A 27,847-nucleotide genomic window follows, 5' to 3' on the forward strand; every position below is an offset into this window, starting at 1 on the left:
CAGTCCTGAGAAGGGAGCCAGGGCTCCACCAGCCTCCAAAGGGGCCTGGGGCTCCGACGATGAAGAACTCTCTACAAGCAAGCACACCGCCCAGCTTCCCCATTTGCCAGCTAGAAAGCACTTTCTTGGGACAGCAGAGCTCAGCTGCATTCAGAGAGGAGCTGAGCTCATGGACACGGCTACATTTGATGAAAACATCTCCCAGAACCCCAAATCCTCACACAGGGAGCCAGGTGTTCCATAAATGCTTGGACGTGACAGAATGCTGCTGAGGAGGGAGCCATTCAGATGAGTTGAGGGAACTAAAGTCCCTGGTGCCAGGATGGTTCTGGGGTGCTGGGGCATGTGTGAGACTGTTAGGATGAAGTGATGTTCTTCTCAGTGGAGGAACACATCCTGGGATTATGGTGGGGTGCATAGCTTCCTGGCATGGGGCACTGTTTACAGTTTGAATATGAAATGTCTCCCACAGCCTCATGAGGACTTGGTGGCCAGTTGATGAGCTTTGGGAAAGTGATGGGATTCTGAGGGCTCTGACCTAATCAGTGGATTCAGCCCTTGATGTATTCAAAATAATATGACGTAATTGGGACATCGTGGAAAGAGGAAGTAGGGCCTAGTTGGAGGGTATGTCACTGAGGGTGTGTCCTTGAAGCTCTATCTTGTTCTAGCTTCTTCCTGTACTCCTTTCTCGGTTTCCTGTCCCCTTCTCCAACATGTGAACAGCTTCCCCTTTATATATTCTGGCCACTATGATGCTCTGCGCACAGGCATGAGGCTGAATAAAGATGAGTTGAGCTCCTTAGAGCCAAAAATAAGTCTCCTCTTAAGTTATACCAGATAATTTGTTATGGCACAAAAGATTAAGCTGGCATGGCATGGCAGCTCATCAGGGACCTACATGGTGCCCACTACTTCCCTGGCCCTCTGCATACCCATGTGGCTTTTGCCCCACATTCCATCTCCCTCAGCTTAAGTCAAAGCCTCATTTATTGCCTGACTGAAGCCAAACTCTGGATCTTGGTTGACCATCTCTCTGCCAGTGACCCAGTCATCAGGCCTGGATCTATCCTCTCATAACCCTCAGACACTGAATTTGTAGATTGTTTGCATAACCCAGGGCCTGGTTCATGCTAACAACACTGAGCTACAGTCTTATTCCTTATGTGGGTCCCTTCATCAAAATCTCCTTCCTCCATTGGGCTTGTGAGCTCCGGGTGGGCAGGGTGAATGGTATGGAGACTTAATTCAATAAACATCACATGGCAAGGGCAGGCTGAACAAACAGTGACTGAATAAAGGGCTTCCTCCTGAACAAAGGAGTCTTTAAACCCAGCAGATCAGTCCTGAGTTAAAGGAGGGAGCAGACCCTCTGCTTCCTTGTCCCATCTCTGAATGACAAGCAGATGTCACTCAGTGCAGAGTAGGTTGAGTCTGTCTCCCTCCTTCAGTGTGCCCCAAAGGGGAGGGAAAGGAGGCTCAGGCCACAGAGGGAGCTGATGCAGCAATGCTCTTTCACCTCGCTGTGGTAAGGAAGAGGACACTGTGGCCTCAAGGGTGGGGTACTATCTCAACATCCTTGGAAGCCACAGGGCCCCACTCTAGACATAAGAGAGGTGTTTCAATCCAGGCAGAAAAATCTGGGGTGATGATCAGATTTTGTCCAGTTGTTATGAGTGAACAACAGCAGCCTTGACCTCTTATCTTTTTCTGTCCAACCCTCAGAGTAGTAACATGCTCAGCTGACATGCTCCCCACACATGTCCATCCAGTTTCCCTGGGCAACCCAAAGGTACCAAGTATTTCCAATCCAACGCACAGATGTGGAGACAGGATCAGAAAGCTTATGCTACCAGCTCAAGACAACCCACTGTGAGTCTGGAGCGCCAAGCCCAGTTGGTAGGATTCACAGCCTGGGAAATGGCACATTGGCCCTGCTCACACTAAAGTTGCACAAATGTTGGCAGACGTTTGTTTGCTCGCCCACTCTGCAGGCCAGAGATTTCTCCGGGGAACATGATGCTGTCTAGAGGCTGGAAAAAAAGTTCCAGGTTGAGGGGTAGATAAACTGAAAGGGGGTGTCATTTGTCTATGGGTGGGCTGGGGGATTTCTTTGATTGATGGCTTCTGTTCTGAGTAGATGTTGCCGCACAGTGGACCATGTGTAGCCTGGGATGGATCACTCTACCATGTGACCCAGGGAACCTGGGTTCAGTGGAAACTGGCCCCATCTGGGATGCCTGCGTCCCTGGGTCACCAGAAGCCAGGTGCCAGGACAAGGTGCAATTCCCTGAGATACTTAGGCAAATGTTGGAAGACAATCCTGTGGGCAGCTGAAGGCCATCTCCTGGGCTCCTCTTGGTAGGATGCGGTCCCTGCTTGTCCCCATCTACTCTCCCTGCTACTGGGGAAGTAAGCTCATGCAGGGGTCAGAACAAGACCGGTGTTTCTGAGGACATGGGTGTGTTCCAGTTCTGTGGGTTTAGTTGTCTTCTATTGATACATAGGGTTGTTTGTGGCTCTGCATTACTGAGTGGAAGCTGCGGTCCAGTCCCTAGTGCCTGGTTGGGGGCAATCTTCTCTTCCACATCTTTCTTCCTCTGCTATAGCCCTTGTTCAGGCGCAGAGCTGGGGGAGGCACTGTCACCATCCCCCCCCCCACGCCCTCCGGGATACTTAGCATCTGTGGTGGTTTGAATGAAAATGGCCCCCATGGGTTCAAAGGAAGCGGCACTACTAGGAGGCGTGGCCTTGTTGGAGTAGGTGTGGCCTTGTTGGAGTAGGTGTGGCCTTGTTGGAGTAGGTGTGGCCTTGTTGGAGTAGGTGTGGCCTTGTTGGAAGAAGTGTGTCACTGGAGGTGGGTGGGAGGGCTTTGAGGTTTCAGATGCTCAAGCCAGGCCCAGTTGGTAGGATTCACAGCCTGGGAAATGGCTTTCTCATCACAATAATAAAATCCTGCCTAAGACAGCATCTCTCAACAGAAAGATGCTTAGAAATCTGAGGCGCCATGGAGGTCTGCCTTTGTCTTATACATGAGCAGACTAAAGCAGAGGTGGGGAGGAGGCTTCCCCAAAGGCACATGGCACCAGAGGGACAAGTGGTGTTAGAATACCCCAAAAGAGATGCTTTCAGGTGGGGAGGTGGTACCCTTTGCCCCTCACCCCAGGTGGCCTGCATGTGCAGGGTCTGAGGCTGCTATGCGCCAGGGGTATGGCAAGAGATACCTAGGCCAGGGCTGCTCAGGTACACGAAGAGCTGGCACCTGCTCAGCCCATCACTGTGTCTCTTAGCAACTGACTGCACCATCTCCACAGAGCCCTTGCTATTTTCTGGGAATGTGTCTGTGCATCCCTTGTCGAGTCTCAGTAATCAGAGATTCCATTAAAATTAAGCCAGACTCTATCCTCCCAGATTGGGGGCATCATCTTGTTCACAGTCCGTCTTCAGCAGGTGGCCTGCCCTGTGCTGTGCTCACCCTGCTCTGGCTCTGCTCGCCTCCTAGACAGCTTGTGGATGCAGGAGGCGTGCTCCAACCTCAGGACCTTTGCATATGCCATACCTGCTGTCTAAACTCCCCCCACACCCCCGGATGTGGGTGTGGCTCTCTCTCTCCTGCTTTCGCCAATTCTCCCCAGGTGCCCTGCCCTCTTTGATTATTTTCTTTAGCTCTTATCTCTTAATGTGCCACTCATCCCCTCCTCCATCATTCCTGCTGGCCTCCGAACTCCAGCCGAAGTAAGCATCTCTATCGTCCTCTGCCACACTGCAGCCCTGGGCTGCACACAGCACCTGGCATGCACCCCATAAAGATTAACAGAAAGGAAGGAAGAGGAAGGAGGGAAAAGTCAGATGGCGTACAGACCAACAGACAGGCTGCCTGCTAGGTGATGCTCAGCAAACAACTTCCGGAAGAACCAGGGTCAGAGGACAGGGTTCACAACACCACACAGAGGCAAGCAGGCCAGGGACTCGGTCCAGCAAGCTGTGTGACCTGGGGTAAGCTGCTCCCTCTCTCTGAGCTTCTCTGTGACAGGAGGATCTTAGTGCTCATGGCCACTAGGAAGGCCACAGGAGATGTGTTTGAGAATGCTGGGGTTGGGCCTTAGGGAGCACCCCACAAGTTCCAGCTGTCAGGAATAGGAAAGGCTCCAGCACTCACATGGGCCGAGTTGTGTGCTAAATTCCAGGGACTCTGCAGTGACCCCAGATACCGCTGGTGAACATGTAGGGGTAACAGACCACATCTCTCCTGTTCACGGAAGTACAGAGAGGTAAGATCTGGAAGTAACCCCGTCAAAGGGGTCAGGGGAGGCTTCTGGTAAGATCTGCCACCTAAGCTATGGGGACAGGCCATGGGGGAATGGAAGGAGAACATTGCAGACAGGCAGAGGCCATGACATACAAAGGCTGGTCATGATTTCCACTGCACAGCACAGAGTGATCACACTCCTTTTAAGGATCCTAAAACTCAGAGAGGCAGAACTACTTCTTGAGGTCACACAGCAAGTCACAGGGTTAAACCAGGACTTGAATAGAAGTCTCAGGATTTGAATAGAAGTCATTCTCCAGAGCCTGAGGCCACTTATGAGGTGGTGACCAGGAGACAAAGCAGCAAAAACACTGGGTCCCCAGATGGGACAAGTGCAGAGGTCGGAGCGGCAGGAAGGGCTCGACCCCCACCCCTGCCCTGCCTATGGGACTCTCAGCCCCCAACCCCCGCAGAAGGACGGTACCTCCATCAGGTCTATAAGCCACAGCAGCCGCTCCTAGGGAGGGTGGATGGGCAAAAGGCAAAAAGAAAAATATATGAAATGAATGTCAGGGATCAGGAGGTTTCAGCATAGCCGCCACCCCCCACATGCACACCTACTGAGGGGAACAGCAGGGTCCTCAGAGGAAGGTGAAAGGTCCTGTTGCTCTGGGGAGCCTACCCTATCCTTCTCAGCAGTCTCCAGAGGTCAGCAACTTGGGGCAGGCTTGGTGCCAGCATTTCCATTCACAGATGGAAAAGCAGGCTGGAAGGGAGCAGTTTGTCCCAGGTCACACCTGCTGAGGACAGGCAGTGATTCAGGGGAATCTGCTTGGAGACTTTGATCCAGCAGGCTAGGTCCCCAGGGACCTGCTGCAGACCTAGATCTGAGCCTCAAATATTGCCCGGGGGAGTCCCTGGCAATGGGCAAAAGGGATGGGCAGCAGTCTTCAGTCCAGTGCCTTCCAGAGCCTTTGAGTATGTACAGGCCTGGTGAGCACATCTCTAAGGGGGTTGTCCAGGCAGGAAGGGCAGCAGGGAGAAGCAAGGCTTCATCTGCCCCAAGGGCTGTGGCTACATTCCACAGACTCCAGAACTTATCCTGGGCCAAGACTGCTTTCTTTTTCTGTTCTCCCTATAAGTTGGAGATTTGGCATAACAATTCTCCTACAAGGGAGGAAACTGAGGCATAGCGAGGCAAAAGGGACTTCCATACTTGCAAGGCTCACTTAGGCTCCACCCCAGGAGCTCCTGTCTGCCTGGGGGAATGTGTGTGTCCTGTTCTGACATTCCTGGGCACCCTGAGTGGTCCCCATTTTAGGAGCTGTGCAAAGGGAATTCAGGGTACTCTCCCATCTGCCCCAAAGCTTCTTGTGCAGAATCACTCTTGATGTGTGATCTGCTGTGCCCAGGGTGTGCCCTGTGCCCTGGGCCGTTGCTGGTGATGTTCTCAGCTAACCTGAGGAAAGACTTCTCAGTGATGGGAAGGCCATTGCTACTCTCTGCAGAGCTCCATCCTGGCACAATGACATCTTGGCTCCCCTTGTCCTACAGCCTGCTACGTTCTCAGGACCTCAGGCTCCTGCAGCCAGAGCTGGCAGGACCTTATGCAGTTTATACATGGAGAGACCGAGGCACAAGGAGACTAGGACTTAGGCCCAGATTTGCTGCCTCCTAGACCAGAAGACACTCTTGCTGTGGCACTCTGGTCCTGACTATCTAAGAGCTGCAGCCGGCATGTAACTCCCTGGGTTGAGAGATGTGCTTAGTGGCTCTTGGAGCTCCACATGGCCCTTTTAAGGCCAAGGTCATACGAGTCAGACTCAGAGAAAAGTAGAATGCAGACCAGGGCCCACAGCCTGGAATCACCTCATCATGAGGTGCTTCAAAGCCTGTGGTTGGAGGAAACCTGGCAGTATGGGGGCAGGGCCTCTGTCTAGCTCTGGAAGTAATCTGCCCTTCCAGGGACTTGCAAAAACAGTTGCTGGCCCATTCAGAGCCCCGGAGGTAGGCATAGCAATCTCTGGGGTCATCTCAGGAAAGGACAGGGTCCTTGAAGATGGCAGAGATGGGGTTAAAGGTTCTCCAGACCCCAGAGCTCTAGTGTTAAAGAAAAGCCATGTGAGGAGCCAGAATCTGTAGGAGTGAAGGGCTCACCAGACAGCCACAAGGTAGCTCATCCCTCTTGCAGGCCAGCCTGCCATTGCACTTACTGAGTTCTGGCTTCAGAGCCACCATGACTTCACTCCCTTTCCAAGGATGACAATACCAGCTCTGGACCTCCAGTCCACCCACCTGACTCTCCCCCCTATAGGCTACATGGCTGTCCCCTAAGATAAGAAACAAGGCATTTGTTGTTGGGCGTGGTAGCACATGTCTTTACTCTGAGCACTCAGGAGGCAGAGGCAGCAGATCTCTGTGAGTGTGAGGCCAGCCTGTTTACACAGCAAGCTCCAGGCCAGCCAGGGCTGCATATGTCTCAAAACAAAAGGAAAAACAAAAAGCAAAAATATAAAACAAAACAAAACAACAACAACAAAAAAAAGCAAACAAAACCCAAGGCATTTGCCCTTGAGAATCTTGGGAGCAGAACTACATTCTAGGATGGATTAGATGCTGTACTGGGAGCTGCTGAGTTGGTAGGAGAGCCAAGCCAGGCTTGGGGCTCCACAGACAGCAGGTGGTCTCTTGTGAAACCCAGAACCACAGTCCAAACCACCATGACTGCTGCTGTGTTAAGCGCTGACCCTAAACTGAAGACCACGCCTTCCCCATTTAATCTTACTGTGAACTGCAATTATATAGTTTTTGTTTTGTCTAATTATCCTTTACAATTTGGTACATTTTCACCGTGTGTGTGTGTGTGTGTGTGTGTGTGTGTGTGTGTGTGTGTGTGTGCGCGCGCGTGCGCGCGCGCGCTCGCAAATGTGCACATGTGTGTCTGCACACATGTGTACAGGTGCCTCCAGAGGTCAAAAGAGGACATCAGATCCTCTGGATGCAGAGTTGCAGGGAGTGTCCATGTGGAGTCAGAGGACAACTTGCAGGGGTCAGTTCTCTCTTTCCACCATGAGTCCCAGGGCCTGAATTGGTTTGGTGGCAAGCACCTCTACCCTCTGAGGCATTTTGTTGGCCCCTGGCCCTTAAGAAAAACAAAAGACAAAACAAAACAAAAAAAACCTTTTCCTTAGGATCCCCAGACTGAGAGCCCCAGAAGGCATGTTTTTCTTATGTGTCCCCGCGTCTGGCACACAGTAGGTACTCCACAATAGCCGGGCTCTTACAGATGAGGAAGCCAAGGCTCAGTGAGAAAAAGCTAGCATCTTAATTGCACCCCGACCTTCTCACCAGGGATAGGGCAGGGGCAGCTCACCCTGGCTGAGCTGACAGTCGTGGAGGTGCCATGGCTGCCTGTGGATGATCCTGTGTCACTGTAGGATACCACGGAGTAGGTGTCTGCAGCACCAGGGCCTGGGGGCTGCCGCGCCTTCATGGACTCTATCTCCCGCCTCAGCACCAGGTGGTCAAAGCGGTCCAGGTCTTGGGGTGAGATGGTGCTCCTCACCTCAGACAGGAGAGAGAACTGCAGGGGAGGGTGGGACAAAAGGGGGTGCTCCATCAGCAGGTGAGACTGGGACCTCTATTCCCAGGTGAGCTGCATGCAAGCCTGTTCTTCCCGCCTTAACCCCATGTGGCTCTCCAGTATCCTCATGTCTTTCCTCAAACACCAGGCCCAGCATCACCTGACTCCTTCTTCTCTGCCACTCTTCCTTCTCCGCACACACAGGTGATAAAGTCCCAGAAGGCACTACCATATTCATGCTACAAAGCCTTTGGCCATCCTTTCCATCCAGAGTACCTTCTCAATCCTACCCCGCCATGGTCCCCAGTATCTACCCAGGGTTCAGTTGAGCTAAGGTCCTTGGGTCAGGGCAGAAAGCACAAGTCACCTTGGCATGTGTGTTGAGCAATTCAAACAGTGCCATGACCAGGGCCTCCACAGAGATGGCGCCACCACGGTACTGGTCCAGGTAGTACATCATGGTGGCACGCTCCTGCTCTGTCAGCAGGTGCCGGGCTTGGTCATCCAGAAATGCACGTGTCTGATTCCCCAGGCTGCTCAGGGTCACCTGGGAGCCAGCTGGGCCCTTGTAAAATCCTGGCTGAAAGACAGAAGGACACTGGGGACTCAAGGCTGCTCGGGATCCAGAGGACCTGGTAGAGCTAGTAGCAACACTGTGGAGCGATGCTGTGGCTTCTAGAAGTCCTTTGGTGATCTATCTCCATATACATGGGAACCTCTCCACCCAACCCTGGAGTGATGGTACTGTATGGTCATCTGGTCACAAAGCATTCATGGGACACTTCCATATATGGCTCGTGTGTATCCTTGTGCCTATCTGTTCACACCCTACATGATCCTCTGGGCTTTGCTATCTCTCTTAGTAAGCTGTGGTGATAAGAGTCCCTGCATTTCTAAACTATAATTCAGATCTATACCCCTAACCCATTCCAAATTACACCAATAGTCCTCATCACTGACTAACTGATATCATCCAGTCTCTCCTCTTCCACTAACCCAAACCGCACTCTGTCCCAGGGCCCTGGCACATGCTCTTGCCTTGGCATGGCTCACCCCTCTCCCTCTGCTTGGTGTCCCATCTAGGTTTAGTGACTCATCTCTTACTCTTTCCTAATGCCCACCTTGCCTCGATGGCTCCCAGTCTGTTTTCTACTTGGATATTTGTTTGAATGCTTGCACTGTCTTTATTTGTGAGTCTTCCACTGGGTGTGACACACACACACAGACACACACACACACACACACACACACACACACACACACACACACATGCACGCATGCACACCCTTACCACCGCTCTGGGATGGCAGGGACCTGGTGACTTCTGTTCACTGCCTTTATCCCAGGAACAAGCCCAGTGGCTGGAAGTTGGCCAGCCTGGCAGAAGCTCCCTACAGTGTACAAGCCCCTGTGCATACTCTGCCCAGAACTGAGGGGAGAGGAGGAAGATGCTGACAATGTCCCATAGATGAAGACACCTACCTTGCTTGTCCCTTCTTCTGTGAGGTCCCCTGGAAACCTATGGAGAGAAACAAGCCCCTTCAGCACATGTTAGCACATGGAATGGGGACACACAGGGAGAGGCTGAGCTGGAGCAGGAAAGCAGGAAAGCCAGGCTTTGTATCTGGCATGGTGGCACATGCCTATGACCTCAGCACATAGGAAGATCTGAGGATCAAGACTAGCCTGAGCTACATAGTAAATTCCCAGCCAGCCTAGGCTAAGTGATCCTGTCTCAAAAAAAAAAAAAAAAAAAATCTTCCCAACCCCAAAAAAAGCAATAATGTGAGAAACCACACACCTGTGCATCGTGGTCACTGCTTAGGAGCTGCTGAAGGGCAGGTGACCCCCCGAGACCTACAGGTGGCTTTTAGCCTTCCCAATTAGTAACATGTTTAGCATTGCCACACCATGCAAGGTAGTCTCCTGAGTGCTTTCTGTCCTGATGGGACCCAGGGTTCTCTGGTTGGCATGGGAGCAACGGAGAGTAGGGAATCATGGGTGTGGCAGAATGAAAGACCTCTGGCAGGTGACCCAGGTCAACCATCTCATCCCCTGGGAGGGTGGGGAAACAGGACCAGAAGCAAGTTGTAGGGACCCCTTGGCTCTAGCTCATATTTTCATGAGAAAAAGAAGGCTTATGCTGCAAGAGTTTAGAATTTTAAGAAGTAGCCAGAAATCCAGTTTTTAAACAGGAAATCTGGTTTAAAAAATATGTTGGAAATTAATTTAAAAAGAAAACAACATAACACTATACTGGAGAAAGGAAGGGAATGAGGGGGAGAAATAAAAAGTGGTTGGGGGATCTGACTAGAGTCACCAGCCAGCAGGTGGAGATGTCTGGTGGGGACCGTAGGTGACACGGGTTATGTTGCCAGCAGGCGTATACCCGCCCCGCCTCTATGCTTGGCTGCTGAGACCCTTTCATCCCAAATACCTCCTGGGGTCCTCTCTGGAAGTATGGGATGGGGCAAAGCCTACATTCAGATGCAACACTAGGCACCCAGAGACAGTTAGGCGATTTGCTTGATGGCAGAAACTGGGGGCTCTAAGTGCTGCATTTCAACTTTCCCTGGGGACACTGAGGCGAGGAGAGAAAAGCGAAGAGCCCATGCTCATGCCCATGAGTGGAATGGATCTCAGGGTGGGGACACCAGGCTGAGAGTCATGTGGCAGAAGATGAGAGGAACATTGAGTCTCAAAAGTCACCCAAGGGTCCCTGAACCCTGTGCCTGAGGCCAGACCCTGCTGAATTGGTGGTGCTTTCCCCAATCCGGGAACTGGCAATCCACTTGGTCTGGTCCACGGTGGTACGTGCGTGGGGCAGCCTTCCAACGTCCTTCACCGTCAGGATGAGGTGCCGGGATGACTTGAGCAGCTTCACCGCCTCGTCATGCAAGATGCTGAGAAAGCTCCGCCCATTCACCTCCAGAATCTGGTCCCCAACCTGCCAAGACCCAACACCATCACATGGGCTGCCCCCATCCCAGCTCTCCTCTTGCCGGACTGAGATGAGGTCATTGAGGTTCAGAGAGGCTATGTGGATGCCTGGGGGTCACATAAGAAGGAAATGACAACTTGCTTCCACTGCCAGCCCCGAGCCCTGCTCCTGTTACTGGAAAAGACACTTCCTATCTAGTGACAGCTCTGAAAGCAAGTCAACTATGACCTTCCCAAAGTTCTCCCATCAGAAGCAAGCCAGCTCAGAGATCAGGGTCAGACGAACTCACTGCAAAATGAGGTGAGGGGAGTGAAGGTAGAGACCTGTTATTTGCATATCTGAGTCTATATTGTTGAGATTTCTTATCTAGCACATTTTTTAAGGATTTATTTTATGTAAACATGTGTGTGTGTGTGTGTGTGTGTGTGTGTGTGTGTGTGTGTGTGTGTGTGCTCTGCATGCATGTGTGCCTGGTGACCCCACAGGCCAGAAGAGGGGCATTGGATCCCCAAGAACTGGAGTTGCAGGTGGTTGTGAGCCAACATATGAGAGCTGGGAACTGAACCTGGGTCCTCTGCAAGAGCAGCAAGTCCTCTTATCCACTGAGCCATCTCTCTACCCCTTGTTATACAAATCCTAAATGGTCTTACAATAAAAACCCAGATATTGGGGTAAATGCTGAAAGATCAGAGAGACAAAGGAAGAAGCCACTAGAGAAACTTCTCACCACTACTGAATCCTCAGGCCGAAGGAAGGCAAGATTCTATCTCCACGAATCCTGTGACTGAAAGCCTCTGAGTCCTCAGCCGAAAGGCACTAGTTCCTGTCTCCACCCAGCCATTTCACTTAGTCCTAGAGCTGGGGGGGGCCAATTCCCATCAAGAGGCGTGAGATCTCAAGAGCTGGGATTAAAGGCGTGTGTGCTTCCCAAATACTGCAGCAGAGGCGTGAGATCTCAAGAGCTGGGATTAAAGGCATGTGTGCTTCCCAAATACTGCAGCAGAGGCATGAGATCTCAAGAGCTGGGATTAAAGGCATGTGTGCTTCCCAAATACTGGGAGCAGAGGCATGAGATCTCAAGTGCTGGGATTAAAGGCATGTGTGCTTCCCAAATACTGGGAGCAGAGGCATGAGATCTCAAGTGCTGGGATTAAAGGCGTGTGCCACCACTGCCTGGCTCTGTTTCTCTCCTAGACTGAATCAATTTCATGTAACCCAGGATGTCTTTGAACTCACAGAGATCCAAACAAATCTCTGCCTCCCAAGTGCTAGGATTAAAGGTGTGCGCCACCACTGCCTGATCTCTATGTTTAACTCTGTGGTTGGCTCTGTCCTCTGATCTCTGGGCAAGTTTTATTAGAGTACAACAAAATATCAGAGTAACCCTAGCTCACATTCTTTTGTCACTTTAGAATGTCAGCAACACTTTAATTTATTAAACAACAACAACAACAACAACAACAACAAAACCAAAACCCAAAATAACCAAGACACCCAGCTTCTCACTGTAGGAGTACACACTGCTCAGCATCTTATGACAAGCAGGCAGTTTTATTTTGTAATATAAAAGAGACAAGCAAGCATGTTTAAAATGAAAAGATGAAAAGACAGAGACAGGGCTGGAGAGATGGCTCAGAGGTTAAGAGCACTGGCAGCTCTTCCAGAGGACCTGAGTTCAATTCTCAGCAACCACATGGTGGCTCACAACCATTAATGAGATCTGGTTCCCTCTTCTGGGTTGTAGGAATACATGCAGACAGAATATTGTATAAACAAACAAAAAAATCAATCAACCTTAAAAAAAAGACAGAGACAAAACACTAGCTCCCTAATAAAAGCAAGCCTGAAACAAAGCCAGAAGAGGCAGGAGGAAGATACTGCAGTGTGCAATGGGGAACACTGGATCACTTGGAAGGGTGGGGACTCAATGGATCTCCTTCTCTCTCAGGACATTCTCAAGCCCATGGATATGACACAAGGCCTGCTGTAACCTGAAGGGTAGCCAGCCCACCTGCTGGCTAGTCTCAGCTAGATTTCTTTCCCTCTGTCTGTGCATACATTATCAATAGTGGGGGAGTCAGACTCATCCATGGCCCAAGCTGCTTGTGGGGGTGTGCTTTTCGGTGATGTGGCTGCCTCGGAGTCATTTATGCCTCTGTAAGTAACGTCAGTGAGCTTACTGGTTCACTAGACCTTGGAGAAACTGTTTCTCTGGTTTGTCATTGATGCCGTATGTAGGGAGGAAGGGGTATTTGTTTATTTCTCCGCAGGAAAAGTTAGACAACAGGATGTTCACCTGTGGTCACAGCACTAGTGAGGGGAGCTACATGGTGCAAACCTGGGTCAATCTGGCCCAAGGCCCATTTGCTTTCTATTCCTGCAGCCAGTTGCTGCCAGGGTACCACATGGCTTGGCTTCCAACCCAGCTCATCACAAAGCCACCTTCCTTAACTCTGCCTACAACAGCCAGTCCTTGACTCTGACCCAACCACCTACGCTGTATTTCTCCAGCTAGCTCTCCAGCAAGTCTCAATCACTCTTCCCCTTCCTTCACCCATGGAGGCCTCTCTCCTGGGTCCCCACCTGCTCATCTGGTGGCTCCTGCGACAACATTTCATCTCTGTGGGTTCATATTCAAATGACCACAGTCACCATGCAGGAGACTGTAAACATGTGGGAAAGGGCTTCAGAGACTATCAGACCCAGGTTCAAGTCCTGTCCCTGCTATTGCTATGCCATATGACCTAGCCCTACAACCTGCCGCCCTCCCAGTAGCTTTCATGCCCTGCTTTCCTCGGGTGGATGTGACTGGGGCCTTGGACCAGGATTGTCCTCCTCCAAATGGCTAGCTATTTGGGCCTGTCTCTATACCCCACCAAACATTGGTACCACCCACAATGACAAGTCTCTCTCCCTTGCCACTGGCAAGGACAGTCCCTAGTTAGAAGACTGAGCATCTGAGAATGCAGATAGCCCACTGGGCTCCCAATAAAGAATGTGGGACAAGACCCCACACTGCCTTAGGGTGTTGCCAGCAAGTGCTCGGAAGTGCAGCTTTCTCGTGGTGGCTTGGATCTGGTCAGTTCTACTTTGGCCCACCTCTCTTGGCCTCCTCTGAAGCCCAGCCCAGGAGAGCTGCTCATGCACTAGCCTTACTGTGCAGAGGGAAAGTGACCGTCCTCCATGGCCATTTGCTCAGAGCCTGTCAGGCAGCACCCGCAGATGTCATGACACTGTTCCGGAGCCACCGAAAGAGCCATGGGAGGAGCCACGGCCAAGGCTGTACCTCTTACATTCCAGTGTCTTGTTTTCATAAGTGCCCCTCTGCAACTTCAACTTTCAATCTTCCTTTCCACATGCTTTATTACAGCTTGCAGTTTAATTAAAGGCACTTGTGTCTGGGAGAGCAGCTGTGTCCAGGCATGCTTCGGAGAGCCTGGCTCTGGATCCCACCGGGAGATGGCCAGGAAAGAACAAGCCCGTTCCTAGGCCTATGAGGCTGGACTGGAAGCCAGATAAAGCACAGGTCACCTTGTTAAATGGGAGCTTCAGATAAGTGGCAAATACTTAGAATCATGAATGCGTGTCCCCAGTATCCAGGGCCACCCCCCAAGTCCTCTCAGTGGTACTCCTTGATTACATGAAACTCCTGATGTTTACAGTTTAGGCCTGGAAGGTCCAATAGAGGCTATACATCACCTATAGGGACCAGCTGCTGATTGTAGTTCTGAATGTCAGTCCTTCCCCTAGCCTGGATTCAGAGCCTACCACTTCTACAGTCCGAGCTTGTGAGCGGTCAAGCGCAGTGCAGGCTTCACCCACACCCTGGGTATCCGTGTTGGAATCTCAGATTGACTGGCTGAGCATGCTCACTCGGGCCTGCTGAATAAGCCTGTCCCTGCGAGAGGAGGCAGAGGTGACAGGGATTCTGTGCCATCCAACTGGAGAACAGCAGGGTGTTGGAGTGGGACACAGGTCACCCAGATGGAGGCCAATGAGCCCAATTCCCTCATCCCTTTTTGGCCTCTTCCTCCAGGGCTAAGCTGGAAACTACCATGTTTGAAGGGTTAGGGTTGGGCCCGCCATGATGCCCTCCCCAGCCTCTGGCCTGGTCAAGTCACTCTACTGTCTAGGTTCCTTTACTCCCTCGGGCCCTCTCATTGTAGGAAGGTGTGGTGTCTGAACAAGAGTGGGCCCCATACGCGCGTGTTTGAATGCTTGGTCTCCAGTGAGTGGAACTATTTGGGAAGCAGTAGGAGGTGTGGCCTTGTTAGAGTAGGTGAGGCTCTGTTGAAGGAGGTGTGTCACTAGAGGTGGAGGGAAATGGGGAATTCCATCTTCCCATTGCTTCCTCTTGCTTTGGCTTGTGTCACGAAGTTGGAGGAGATTATTCTCACCCTCTCAAAGAAAAGCTATGAGCTCTGTCCACTAGAGGTGAGTCTTTCTTCCCAGCCCAGAGTGAGATGTTGTGTGTATAAACAAGGTGACCATCGCAACCTTTCCTGGGGTCTCCTACTGGTGGAGCAACTGAGGCTCAGCAAGGACACATGGCAACAATGGCAAAGTCCAGCCCTGGAACCAATGCAGGGCGCTCTCAATCCTGGTCCACAGGCAATGTGACGGACCATCTAATATGGGTTGGCTTGCTGTGGGCACTGACAGAAGGATGGGGAAGGATAAATGAGGGAAGACAGCTTTATTTTATTGGTCACCATGGTTACCCTTTTTGACACCAGTGATGGAGGAGGAGAGCTGGGCCGTGGTAATGCCCTTCATTTTGAGGCATAGAGAAACATGCTCCATCATCTCCAGGCCACCCAGTGGCAGGCTCATATTCTAGCGCTTTGAGAAAGTGAGGAACACAGGCACGGACAGGGCTCTTCTTCCCTCTGAACTTGGCCACCAGGATGCAGGATTCACACCCTACAGTATGGGACCCACACAGGAACACCAAGGAGGTGGCCCTCACAGGCAGCAGGGTGACTCATGCAGCCTCCAAGAGACCTGAGAAAGGTATTTCCATGGTTCTAAGCCTAAACACTCAAAATGGGAACAACATCCTGGTGATCTGGCTACCTGGACTGCTGTGTAACAGATCATTGGGAACATGGTTTTTGAAGGGGGCTTCAGAGTCTAGGTCCAATTCCAGATTCTGATATTTACCTGCTGTACATATGAGTTAACTCATTTCCCAGTTACCACCTCTGGAAAACTCAGAAATATCAGTTGCTACTCCTGAGTCAGCATGCCCATACTATGTCTCCCATACTTCAAACAGCACATATTAGATGTTCAACAAACACTTACAGGATAGCCATATGGAGAGCACAGGAGACTCCCTACATACAGTCAGCACTCAATTTGTGTTAGCTGTACCTCTGAAGACTCCTGTTTATTCAGATGCCCTCATCACTCACTCACCAACTAAATCCTGCCATTCTATCCCTTAGAGTCCCCCCCACCCCACCATATATACCCACCTCTTCTGCTTCCAACATCGGCTGACCACCTTCTGGCGCTGACCACCCTGACGTTCCCATTGCCATCTCAGTTTACAGACACCTCGGCTTCTGCCCAGAAATGAATGTGACAAGACTAGAGATGTGGCCTTGTATTCCCAGCCTGCACTGTCCCTTGACTGAGCATTGACCCCTCCTTTAAGAAAAGACACACTATAAGGGGCCTCTCACAAGAATGTTTCTCGTCTGCACACACACACACACACACACACACACACACACACACACACACCGCCTCTTTTATAGATTTGCCAGCTTTTAATTACCAGACGCTACAATGGGGGTTTCTTGTGTGTCTGTGGAGGGAGGGGCTCCAACAGAAGAACGGTCACCAACGGCAACTTGACTTTCTTTAAGACTGTGAAAAATGTTCATTAGGGTAAAATAACGTTCTCAGGGCTTTCTAAATGACAGTCACCTTCTTACTTGAAATTCCAAAGAAGAGGAAGAAGGAGAGAAAAGACATGCCAGACACAGTGAGGCACAGATACAACCTGTGCCTGGGAGCTGAGGCAGGAGCATCACAAGCTTCAGGCTGGGCTGGGCTGCCAACAAGGCACTGTCACAGGGAAACAAACAAGCCAGCCTGCCTTCCTTCACCTCGTACCCTGCCTACCCTGGGCTTCACGACATACACGCAGTAGGGACTCTGTTCACGCTGGTGACAGGGCTTGAGAAAGGAGAAGCGGGAAGAAGCTGGGGTGGGTGGCAGTGGCTTGGAGAAGGTTGTCGGGGAAGAAGTTTGCCAAGAACTCCATCCGTGTGTTGAGCAGAGAGAGAAGGATCGTCCTCTTGGGACACCCAGGGAAAGGACCCCAGGGCTTCCTGCTTCCGGTCCCTCAGCCTTCCCAGAGCGCCACAGAACTGAAAGGAATCCTCTAGGGCTCTACCAAACTCTGAGGACCCACTGAAGTGGACTTTGGGTCCCAAGTGAGGCCCCACCGATTACAGTGTCACCACAGTTAGCTGTCCCATTCTATTAGGGAGTTTTATTGCAATTATGAATCTTTAATAGTTTTCCATGTCAGGTATAAAAGTTTAATGGGCCCCCACTCGGCCTGCCCCCTTTCACTACAAGTGAACAATGCAGTTTTAATGAGACAACATTAGTTTTTCCCAACAGTTCAGAAGTCGGCAAACCTTGCCGTATTTAAAGAAACAACAATGAAAGATTGAGGTCAATGCGAAGCTGGGGTGGGAGTAAGGACTAGTTGAGAGGGTCACAAGCTGGACCTCTACAAACTTGGGTCCTGGCCCCGGCAGGACCTATGGAAAAGGCAGTGGGTGGGTGGCAAAGAGCATTTAGGCTGAATTCCAGCTTGTGGCACCTGCTCCCTTCTTGCAACCTTGGCAAATCTGTAATCTCCACGTGGAGGGCCTGATAGAAGGTTTCAGGTCACCATGGGAAGCCTGAGGTCAGATAGGGGGCTAAGGTCAGATTGGGTCAAGGTTAGAGCTAGGTCCTTGAGGTCATTCCCGGTACTTTCCAAGGGAAAATCACCAGGAGTCAGATGCAGGGAGAATACCCCATATGGACCCTCTGAGTGCCTGGCTCAGGCCAGTTCCCTATTTTCTTTAGCTCTGACCTCAAACCCACCACCCAAGGCAGATAAATATTAGATAACGTTTTCTGTTTTATAGAGGAGAGCAGTGAAGATCAGAAAGGTAAAACCACTTGCCCAGGGATGCCCAGCATGCCAGTGGCAGAGTAGGATAACTCTGGAAGGATGACCTCTTGTTCCAAGCCCAGTGGAACATCAGACCATTTAGCATTTCAACTCAGATGACTTGGAGGCATCTAACCTCATCATCCTGGAAGGGAACACCAAAACGCAATGTCCTAAGAGCAACTGCGGCATTTATATTTTTTTAATTTTTTCCCACTTTTATTAAACATAGATTCTTTTCATACGCTGCAATCTGAATAGTTTCCTCGTGCTCTGCTCCTCCTAGTTCATTTACATTTAAATGAATTAGAATTAGGTAAAATGAAAGCCAGTCCCAGCACACAATCTCCATCTCTTTGACCACCTGTTATGACGGCTACCTTAATAAACGGAGCTCTTGAAACCAAGCCCTTCCCCAGTGTCTTCCTGTAAGCCTGCTTTTCTACCAAGCTCCCCAGCTCCTAAGCCCTGGCCTCCTAACCCACTGGCTACAGTATCAGGGTCTATTTTTTCCCACAGGATTCTGGACTCCTCATGGTACCAACTTCACTCTGGATCCAGTCACAGTGTCTCCAAAGCAGACCCAATGCTCCAACCTCACCCACCTGTAACACTGTCCTTAAGTGTCAGAAAGAAACAAAAACTGATCATGTCACTCCTTCCTTAACCCTGCCCTATACAGTGGCTTCTAAGTGCCAGCCATTCCTGACTCTAAAGGGACCTTAGCTGGCATTCCATTCCACAGCTCCCTACCATGGTTTTTCAGTGGTGTTCTACTTGCTAGCTAGTCGTCAACACACAGAACTTCACCCCTCAAGACTGCACATGCTGTTCCTCTGTCCCAAACACTCTTCCCTCTACTCCTCATCTGGAGCCTGCTGGCTCAGATAGCACCGTCTCCAAGACAGGAGTCACCGACATCCCCCTAGTGCCTGTCACTGTCTGATCGTACTGGATGGTAGGATTCAAAGCCAGTGTCCTGCCCGTCTGGAATGGTACCACCCAGAAAATGTTCAACAGAGCCCTGGGATGAATACATGAGCGGTTAAGAGAACTGAGAAATGAGAACCAGACCCTGGCCTTGCCCTGCGGACAAGCATGGGATATTTCCCTGTTATGTGAATGTTAGGTTTGACAGGGCCTGGACTTTCGAGAGGCGGGGACTTGAAGCCCAGCTCCACAGAGAGAAACAGGGAAGAGTAGCTGAACTTTCAGTCTCATGCATGGCAAAGAGGGGAGAAGACAAACCGTACAAACTGTTTGTTTTTGCTGGAAGCACAGGGCTCTGGGAAATGGAATTCATTATAAATCCTCTTATTCCACAAGAAAGGAAACTGGAGGGCTAGGGAGGTGGCTCAGTCGTTCAAAGTGCTTGCTACCCAAGCCTGCCAACCTGAGTTCAAGCCCTAGAATACATGAAAAACGCTGGATGTGGTGGCGTGCACTTGTAATCTTAACACTTCTACCAGATGGAGATGGAGAGAGAGGAATTCCGTGGAAGATCTCTGGCCAGGTAGCCTAAAGTACACGCCACAGTGGCAGAAACAAGAGACCCTGCCTCAAAGCAGAGTGGAAGACTCCCCAAAATTGTTCCCTGATCTCTATTTATCCTCCAGACTTCACATACACAGGCATGTGTATGCCTGCATTCACACACATGGATGGAATGAAGAAAGAATGGAGGGGGAGAGGGAGGAAAGGAGGGAAGGAGGAAGAGGGGAGGGAGGAAGGGAGGAAGGGAGGAAGGGAGGAAGGGAGGAAGGAAGGAAGGAAGGGAGGGAGGGAGGGAGGGAGGGAGGGAGGAAGGGAGGAAGGAAGGGAGGGTAAACTCTGGAGTACAAGGTGAGAGGCTGGTATCCCAGGCCCCTGGACTTTCAGTCCACCAGGGCAACAGCCTAGATGCAGCCTACTGACTCACTTTGGGATTCTCAATGGACCTCACAGTTCTCAAGTTCAAGTCCACAGTCTTCACAGACCGTGACCAGTCGGAAGACACAATAGGAGGGGGAATCCCATTTGTAATAGAAACAGAGACAAATCCCGAAGAACAGACAAGAAGTGTACAGTGCCATATGAAGCAGACTTGAAGTCATCCCACATCAACAGAAATGAATTCTGAGGGCAGAGGCAGAGGCAACCCCTATGCTGGAGGGTTGGGCACTGCCCAAATGCAGCTCTTTGCTTACTCTTTGCAATGGCAGCCTAGTAAAAACTGCAGCCAGAATTCATCAGGAGTTAGCATAAAAGTTCATGTGGAAAATAAAATGATACATGAAGGGCCTTCCATGTTTACTGCAGAGTCGTAACACAGTAACTACTGCTTATAACAGGCCTTAGTCCATTTAAAAACAGCAAAGAGAAGAGTCATCAAGGTCCCCGGCACATCTGAGCAGATGGAAGCGTTATTCCCCCAAGCTGATCATGGCAGGTGGCGAACCCACGTGGATCTGCTGGGCTGGACACTCACAGCGATGCATGATGCTGTGTCTCAATAAATATGTTAGAAAATAATGTGATAAAGGAAAAGGCTCGACCTTGTGTGGTGCGTGCTTCCAATTCTTTGACAACGTAGACAGATAGGAAGATGGAGACAGACAGAAATATTCAGGCAGTGGGATGATCAGAGGGGCTGGGGAGATGGGAGAGGGAGGAGGCTAATGGGGAAGGAGGGTAGGCGGAACATGGAGGGTTTTAGGGAGGTGAACCTATGCTGGACGACACTGAAATAATTGACTACATGGCATTATTCACCTAACAAAACCCACAGAACCGTGAGCATGAATATAAGTTACAGGCTCCTGCCAATAATGTAAACTGCACTGGCTCATTAATTATAACGTGTGTCTCTTACGCACTAATACTAATAGAGCTGGAGGAAAGCTCAGTGAGAGCACCTGCCTCGCATGCAGGAGGCCTGGGCTGCTCTTCCAGCATCTCAAAAATAAAATGAAACACACACAATAGAATAAAAAATAACACCTGTAGAGGAAACTCCACACACAGGCAGGGAAGGGGCACAGCATGAGAACTCTGTACTGGAGGCTCAATTTTTCTCTAATATTAGCCCTCAAAACAAGTGTATTAGTTTTTTAAAATAAAATAATTAGCCAGACAGTGGTGACATATACCTTTAATCCCAGGACTCGGGAGGCAGAGGCAGGTGGATCTCTGTGGATTCAAGGCCAGCCTAGTCTACAAAGCAAGTTTCAGAACAGCCAAGGCTATTACACAGAGAAACACTGTCTCAAAAAAAAAAAAAAAAACAAACAAACAAAAAAAACAACATGCTGGGCGGTGGTGGCGCACACCTTTAATCCCAGCAGAGCCAGGCAGATCTCTTGTGAGTTCCAGGATGGCCAGTGCCATACAGAGAAACCTTGTCTCAAAAAACAAAACAAAACAAAACAAAATGTATTAGTCAGAAATCATTTAAAAGTATAAATAATAATACATTTATTATTTTAAAATTAAATTCAATTCATTAATTACCTTTTATTTTAAGTATTGAGCATCGAACCAGACACTCACATGCTAGGCAAGTGCCATACCTCTGGGAATACAGTCTCCCTAAGTTGCCCAGGCTAGCCTTGAATTCACTATGTAGGCCAGGTTGGACTTGAGTTTGAGATCTGTCTGCTTCAGCCTCCAGAGTAGCTGGAATTACAAGCCCATGCTTCCAGGAAAGGCAGTTTTTATCTTTAGATGTAATAAATAAATAAACATTAGGTAAGTAAGGATGATTGAGGACTGGCGGAATTACATGTGTGTGCCACTATGATCGATGTAGTGGTACTGGGAATCAAAGCTAGGGCCTTCTGTATGCCAGGCAAGCACTATGCCACTGAACTACCCATGGCCCCAGTTTTGCAGACGTAGAGGTCAAAAGTCTATTAAGGAAGAACAGAGCCCATGGCCTGAGCCTAGGGGAGCCAAACCACCACACAGTCTAAGGGGGTCCAGTCTACCTTGGAGCAGAAGGCAGGGCAGCAGACAGCTTCGTGGTGCCAGAAGTGTGCAGCCAGACACCCTCCTCCTCACGTCTTAGCAGAACAGAAAGCAGAAATGGGACAGGAAGCGGGACTAGACACTTCACGTGAAGAAAACAGAGCCTTTGCAAAAGAGACGAAGCTAGGGAGGTCAGAGGGGCGAGGACCCAATCCGAAAGGGCTGGTGTCCTTCTAGGAAGATGAAGATACAACAGAATCCTCTCTTGGCCACATGGGGACCTGGAGAGTAACCAGCCACAAAATCAGTCTCACCAGGAACCAAATCAGCCAACCACACAATCTGGCTCTTACCAATTTCCAAAACTTGAGGAAATAAACGTCCATTGTTTAGGTCACTCTGCATACAGCCTGAGTTGGCTGAGACACAAGGCCAGGGTGTGTGTAATATGCATCACAGGTAAAGGTCAATTACTCCTAAGGCTAAAGAATGCTTAAATTGTGTGTGTATGTGTGTGTGTGTGTGGGGGTGGGTGGGATCCAAAACAAGATATAAACAAATCACAAAAATGACAAAATGGCCCATAAGCATATGAAAACACATTCAATTTCACTCATAATGAGAAAATTGCGCAGTAAAACTACACCGAGATATAATTTATAACCCATCACACTGGAGAGAGATTGAACAGGTACCGACAGTATGTGTCACAGCTGCAGAAACAAGCCGACTCTGACAAACCCTACTGGGAATTCAGGATGGCATATCTTAGAAGCTCCTTTCTAGAAATTTCTCATGCAAACATACTTCCAAAAGAAAATACATGAACACATGGCCACTCACTGGGGCAGCATTAGCACTTGCAAAAATAAGGAAAACAGACTAAATATTTGTGCAGAGAAAATGGCCAAGTAAACCATGGTACAGAACTATAGCTACAAAACAAACAAAAAAAGATGGAGGTCACTGTGCAGAGACACAAACGATTTCCTGCACATTAACAGACTGAAGTGCAAAAGGAGACCTTTTACATAAGTAAAAAAAAGTAGGTCTGCAAGAAGGTGCACCAGGTGAAACGCACATATAATGCACACACACACACACACACACACACACACACACACACACACGCACACACGCACACACGCACACACGTACACACACACAGTGTAATAAAGATAGAGGGGCCCATGGCTAGACTTCCTGCTTTTGTTCACTGTCCTGACAGTGTACTAAGTGATTGTCCATGCTGTTAGGAGATGGAGATAAAAAGACACAGAAGCATTTGGAAATATAGCAGTGTGAGATGTATGATCCTACGGAGCTCTTTACAGTGGTGTGTGTGTGTGTGTGTGTGTGTGTGTGTGTGTGTGTGTGTGTGTGCCTGCGTGTACTCTCCTGCATGTGCACGTGCAGACTAGAGGTCAATGTCAGTGTCTTCTTCAATTCTCCTTTCTCTTTCAGGCAGAGTCTCACTGAACATGGAGCATACCATTTCTGTAGATGGGTTAGACAGTGAGCCCCTGGGATTCTCTTCCCTCTGCCTCCTGGTGCTGGGGTTACAGACTCACTGGCTACATTCAGGTTTCCTGTGGCCATGACTCATGTCCACATGCTTGTGCAGAAAACTCTTTGCTTGCTGGGCCATCTTTCTCATGCCACAGTTTTTAAGGTTAACACTATTTCAAGGTAAACACTTGGAAAAAAAAAAAAAAGCCTTCCAAGCTAATGGAGCATCATGACATCACTCACAGATCCTGTTTCTGTGCTAGGTCATTAGAAAGGATGTGGCCCTGTCCTTCCAAGTGCACGTCACCCAACTGTTACCAGGAAGAAAGCAGCACACTGAGGCCAGCACTGGATGGTGGAGAGTAGGGAAGAACAGAGCCCAGGCCTGGGCTAGAACAGGTGCAGGATGTGTAGCTTGCTCTGTATGAGTGACCTGCAGCTGCTGTAATAAGCAATTATAAACTTAGTGTTTAAAACAACATTATCATCTTACACTTTTAATTACAAATATTTGTTTATTTTATTTACTTATTTTTTGTGTGTACACACACTCCTGTACAGAAATGCATGTTTGGAGGGAAGAAGACAGCTTGCTGGAGTCGGTTCTCTCATTTCGCCCTGAGCTCTAGGATTAAACTCAGGTCATCAGGCTTGGCTGCAGAGGCCTCTTTACCTGCTAAGCCATCTTGTTGGAGCTTGTGCTGGGAGTGGGGGGGGGGGGGGGGGGCGGAGAGCAGTGGTGGGGAGACATGATCTCATGTAGCCAAGGCTGGCCTCATGGTCTCTAGGTAACTGAGGATGATTGTGGACTGCTGGAATTATAGGTGTGTGCCACCATGACTGATGTAGTGGTACTGGGAATCGAAGCCAGGGCCTCTTGGATCCCAGGCAAGCGCTATGTCACAGTATTACACCCATGACCCCACTTTTGCAGACCTAGAACTCAGAAGTCTAATACGTACCCCATTACACTAAGGGAAGACATCAGAAAGGTCAAGTTCCTTCCTACAGAGTTGGGACAGCCCAACTCGCTTTTTCGAGCTTCTAGGGGCCACTCCCATCCCTGGGCTGTTGGATAATTGCTCCACCCACAGAGCCAGTATCATCAAGCCAAGTCCTCCACACTCTACTTCTACCATCCTTGTGACACTGAGTCCAGCAGGCTCATCTGGGGTCATCCTCATCTCAAGGGCAGATGAGTGGCAGCTGAATTCCACTAGGACCTTAATTCCCTCTGCCACATATACCTAAACATTCACCAGTTCAGAGCACTAGGGTGTAGATGTTTTCAAGGCCCATTGTTGTTGTCTAAGATTTGTTTTAGTTTGAGGACTGATAAAATAAGATTCATTGATATAAAAATTATTAATATTCTAATACTGTTGCCAATGCAAAACCGAAACCTAATTCTTGCCTCAAAAGCAAGAAGACTTTCTTTTTAAAATATTTATCATTATTTTTATTTTTAATCATGGGCCTAGGTGTGGGTAAGTGTATGGCGTGCAGGTGCCCAAGGGATCCATAAGAGGGTGTCAGAGTCTCTGGAGCTGGAGTTACAGGTGGTTGTGAGCCAGCCGAAGTGGGTGCTGGGAACAGAAGTTGATCCTCTGGAAAGAAAGCATTCTTAACTATGGAGCCATCTCTCCAGTTCCAAGCATCCACTATTTTACATGTCCTGTAAATGATCCAAGAGCCATGATCAGAACTCATGCCAGGGAAATGGAACTAGGTGGAGAACCCTCCATCACAGCTCAGTGAGGAGGAGAGACATGGTACCAGGTAATTTGCAGATGGAGTCTCACTTGGTGGCAACTTGCCAAAGAACATGTGATAGAAAGATAGAAATCTCTTTGCACCATGCCTTCTAGGAATTCACTCCAAGCAAGCTATCGCATCCAGATACCTCCTAAATGCCTACACACTCACGATGGGTCAAAGACAGCGTCGTATTTCCATCTAGTGCCTACTGAAATGTCACTGAAGACAATGCTTTCAAGTTCTGGATGACATATCTACCGGTTACATGTGCATTGCTATGACAACATACCGGATAGAAACAACCTGAGTGAAGAAAGGTTTACTTGGCTCTCGGTTTTAGAGAGACATCCGCCCGCCACGGCAGAGAAGCACAGTGAAGCTGCTCCATCCGCAGTGGTGGGAGCACAGTGGCGGCGGCCACTGACATCACAGTGGGTCGAAGCAGAGAGCTAGACTGAACCCAGGGGTGGGCTACAACCTTCAGAGGCTCACTAGTGCCCTGCTTCCCACAGCTTGGCCCCATCTCTGAATGGTCCTTCGAAATCCTGGCATCCTCTACAGAATGAGAATTCAAGACATGAGCCTGTGGGAGGCATTTCAAATTCAAATCATAGCACCATATAATGATTTCCTCCCATTAACTAAAATTAATTAACTAATAAAAGAAAAAAGTCTCAGTTACTTCTTTATTGTGATGACCAAGGCAACTTATAAAAGAAAGGGTTTTATAATGGAGCTTGTGGTTCCAGAGGGTTGAGCCTTTGACCATCATGGCAGGGAGCAAGACGGCAGGCAGGCAGGCAGGTATGGTGCTGGAGCAGTAGCTGGGCACTTGCACATTTATCTGTAAGGAGGAGGCAGAGAAAGCTAACTGGGTCTAGCATGGGCTTTCAAAGGCTCAAAGCCCACCTCATTAACACAGCTCCCACAACAAACCTAGACCTTTTAATCCTTCCCAAACAGTCCTACTAATGGGGGAGCAAGTATTCAAACATCTGAACCTATGGGGCTGGGGTGGTTTGAATGAGGATGGCCCCACAGGCTCATCTATTTGAAGGCGTGGTCAGGAGGGAGTGGTGCTACTTGACAGGGCTTAGGAGGTGTGGCCTTACTGGAGGAAGTGTGGCCGCTTTAGAGGAAGTGAGTCACTGCAGGTGGTCTTTGGGGTTTCCAAATGCTCAAGCCAGGCCCACTGTCTGTCTCTCCCTGCTGCTTGTGGATCTGGATGTAGAACTCTCAGCTCCTCTCCAGCAACACCATGTCTGCCTGTGTGCCACCATGCTTCCCACAATGATGACAATGGACCAGATCGCTGAACTGTAAGCAAGACCTAGTTGAATGCTGTTCTTTCTAAGAGTTGCCATGGTCACGATGTCTCTTCACAGCAACAGAACACTGACTAAGACAGGGGTCATTCTCCTTCAAACCACCACCTCCACTCCCTATCCCCCACAGGCTTATGGTCACATGTTAATGCAAAATGTATTTAGTCCAACTTCAAAAGTTCCCACGATCTGTCACAGTCTCAACACAGTTTAAAAGTTGGAAGTCTCTTCTGGGATTTCGAGGCAATCTCTTTATTGTAACTAGCTGTATATTACCATTACAAAGGGGAGAAACGGGTGCACAGTGAGGAAGTGCTGGACCAGAGCCCACGGAAGAAGGGAAGGAAAGATCTTAAGCACCAGAGCACCAGGAAGTCTGAGAGACTTAGTGTTTCTATCCATGACAAGGAAGCTGCACCTGGGAAATCTTCAAAGTATGGTTGCCTAAACAAGACAGCCCAGTGACAATACCAGTCAGCAGACCAGCATGAATTGGGGGGGGGGGGGGATCTCACAAGGGCCCATCCCAGATGAAGAGCTGCAGGCAATGAATGGCTGCTGAGAGGGAGAATCAGTCTTCTCTAGGGATGAGAGAACCTGGTGGGTTAGTCATTCCCTGTCAGGCCTAAACACACACACACACACACACACACACACACACACACACACACACACACACAGACCAGGATTATATAGTAACACCTTCACTTGCTGTTTTGCTATCATTTTGTGACAGTTTCCCAACACAAGAGGATCTAAGTGCTAGATTTTTGGGAGGGAGGGCTTCAGTCCAATGTTGCTAAAGTCTTAAGTGATTTTGTTACGGTCTCTGTAGCCATAAACACCTGGGAGGAGTGCTACCAAGACTGGACTACAACTCTCCGTGGTGGACAGTGGACACATTTTACTTTGGAACTTCGGCTTTTATTGCTGCTAATATTTTTCATTTTATGCACTCTTCAATTACATTAAGAAAACTGGGAAGAAACATGCCCACCTACTCTCAAATGTGAGTCCTGAGCTGGAAATTCTGGACATTTCAAGTTCCTTTCCTATGCTCTCCAAAGTTGTGTGTGTCAGGTCCAAAGACAAATCCAGTTTGTCATCATTCCTCAGGAATCTGTGAAGCCAGCTCCCTTCTACCAAAGGAGCCATTTCCTTTTCCACTGGCCAAAGGGACAAATAGCACACCAAAGAGCATGCTGGCACCCTGGCTCACTCAGTATCACAAGTGCCTGTTATACATTTCAAAGTCCATGCTGACATCCTGGCCCTTCCCTCCCCTGAACTCCTCCAGCTCATGGGCCCCCGTCCCCCAAGCAACTCATTCCTCCTTATAACCCTGCTACAC

General features: G+C 49.5%; 1 protein-coding gene across 6 annotated transcripts in view; it reads right to left on the minus strand.

The window, feature by feature from the left end:
- Whrn (whirlin) overlaps nucleotides 1-27,847 on the minus strand; it is an 87,385-nt gene that overhangs the window by 11,368 nt on the left and 48,170 nt on the right. For 2 of the 6 annotated variants that reach the window (XM_036177939.1, XM_036177938.1), the window contains 5 exons: nucleotides 10,577-10,779; nucleotides 9,315-9,351; nucleotides 8,200-8,412; nucleotides 7,623-7,832; nucleotides 4,734-4,766 (listed from right to left, as the gene is read on the minus strand). In XM_036177939.1, the coding sequence (XP_036033832.1) occupies nucleotides 4,734-4,766; nucleotides 7,623-7,832; nucleotides 8,200-8,412; nucleotides 9,315-9,351; nucleotides 10,577-10,779 (696 nt within the window). Of the gene's footprint in view, nucleotides 1-4,733; nucleotides 4,767-7,622; nucleotides 7,833-8,199; nucleotides 8,413-9,314; nucleotides 9,352-10,576; nucleotides 10,780-27,847 lie in introns of those variants that run through there. The other 4 variants (XM_036177941.1, XM_036177940.1, XM_036177943.1 and 1 more) reach the window with 3 other exon arrangements.

This window comes from Onychomys torridus, chromosome 2 (assembly GCF_903995425.1).
Source record: "Onychomys torridus chromosome 2, mOncTor1.1, whole genome shotgun sequence".
NCBI classification, from domain to species: Eukaryota; Metazoa; Chordata; class Mammalia; order Rodentia; family Cricetidae; genus Onychomys; species Onychomys torridus.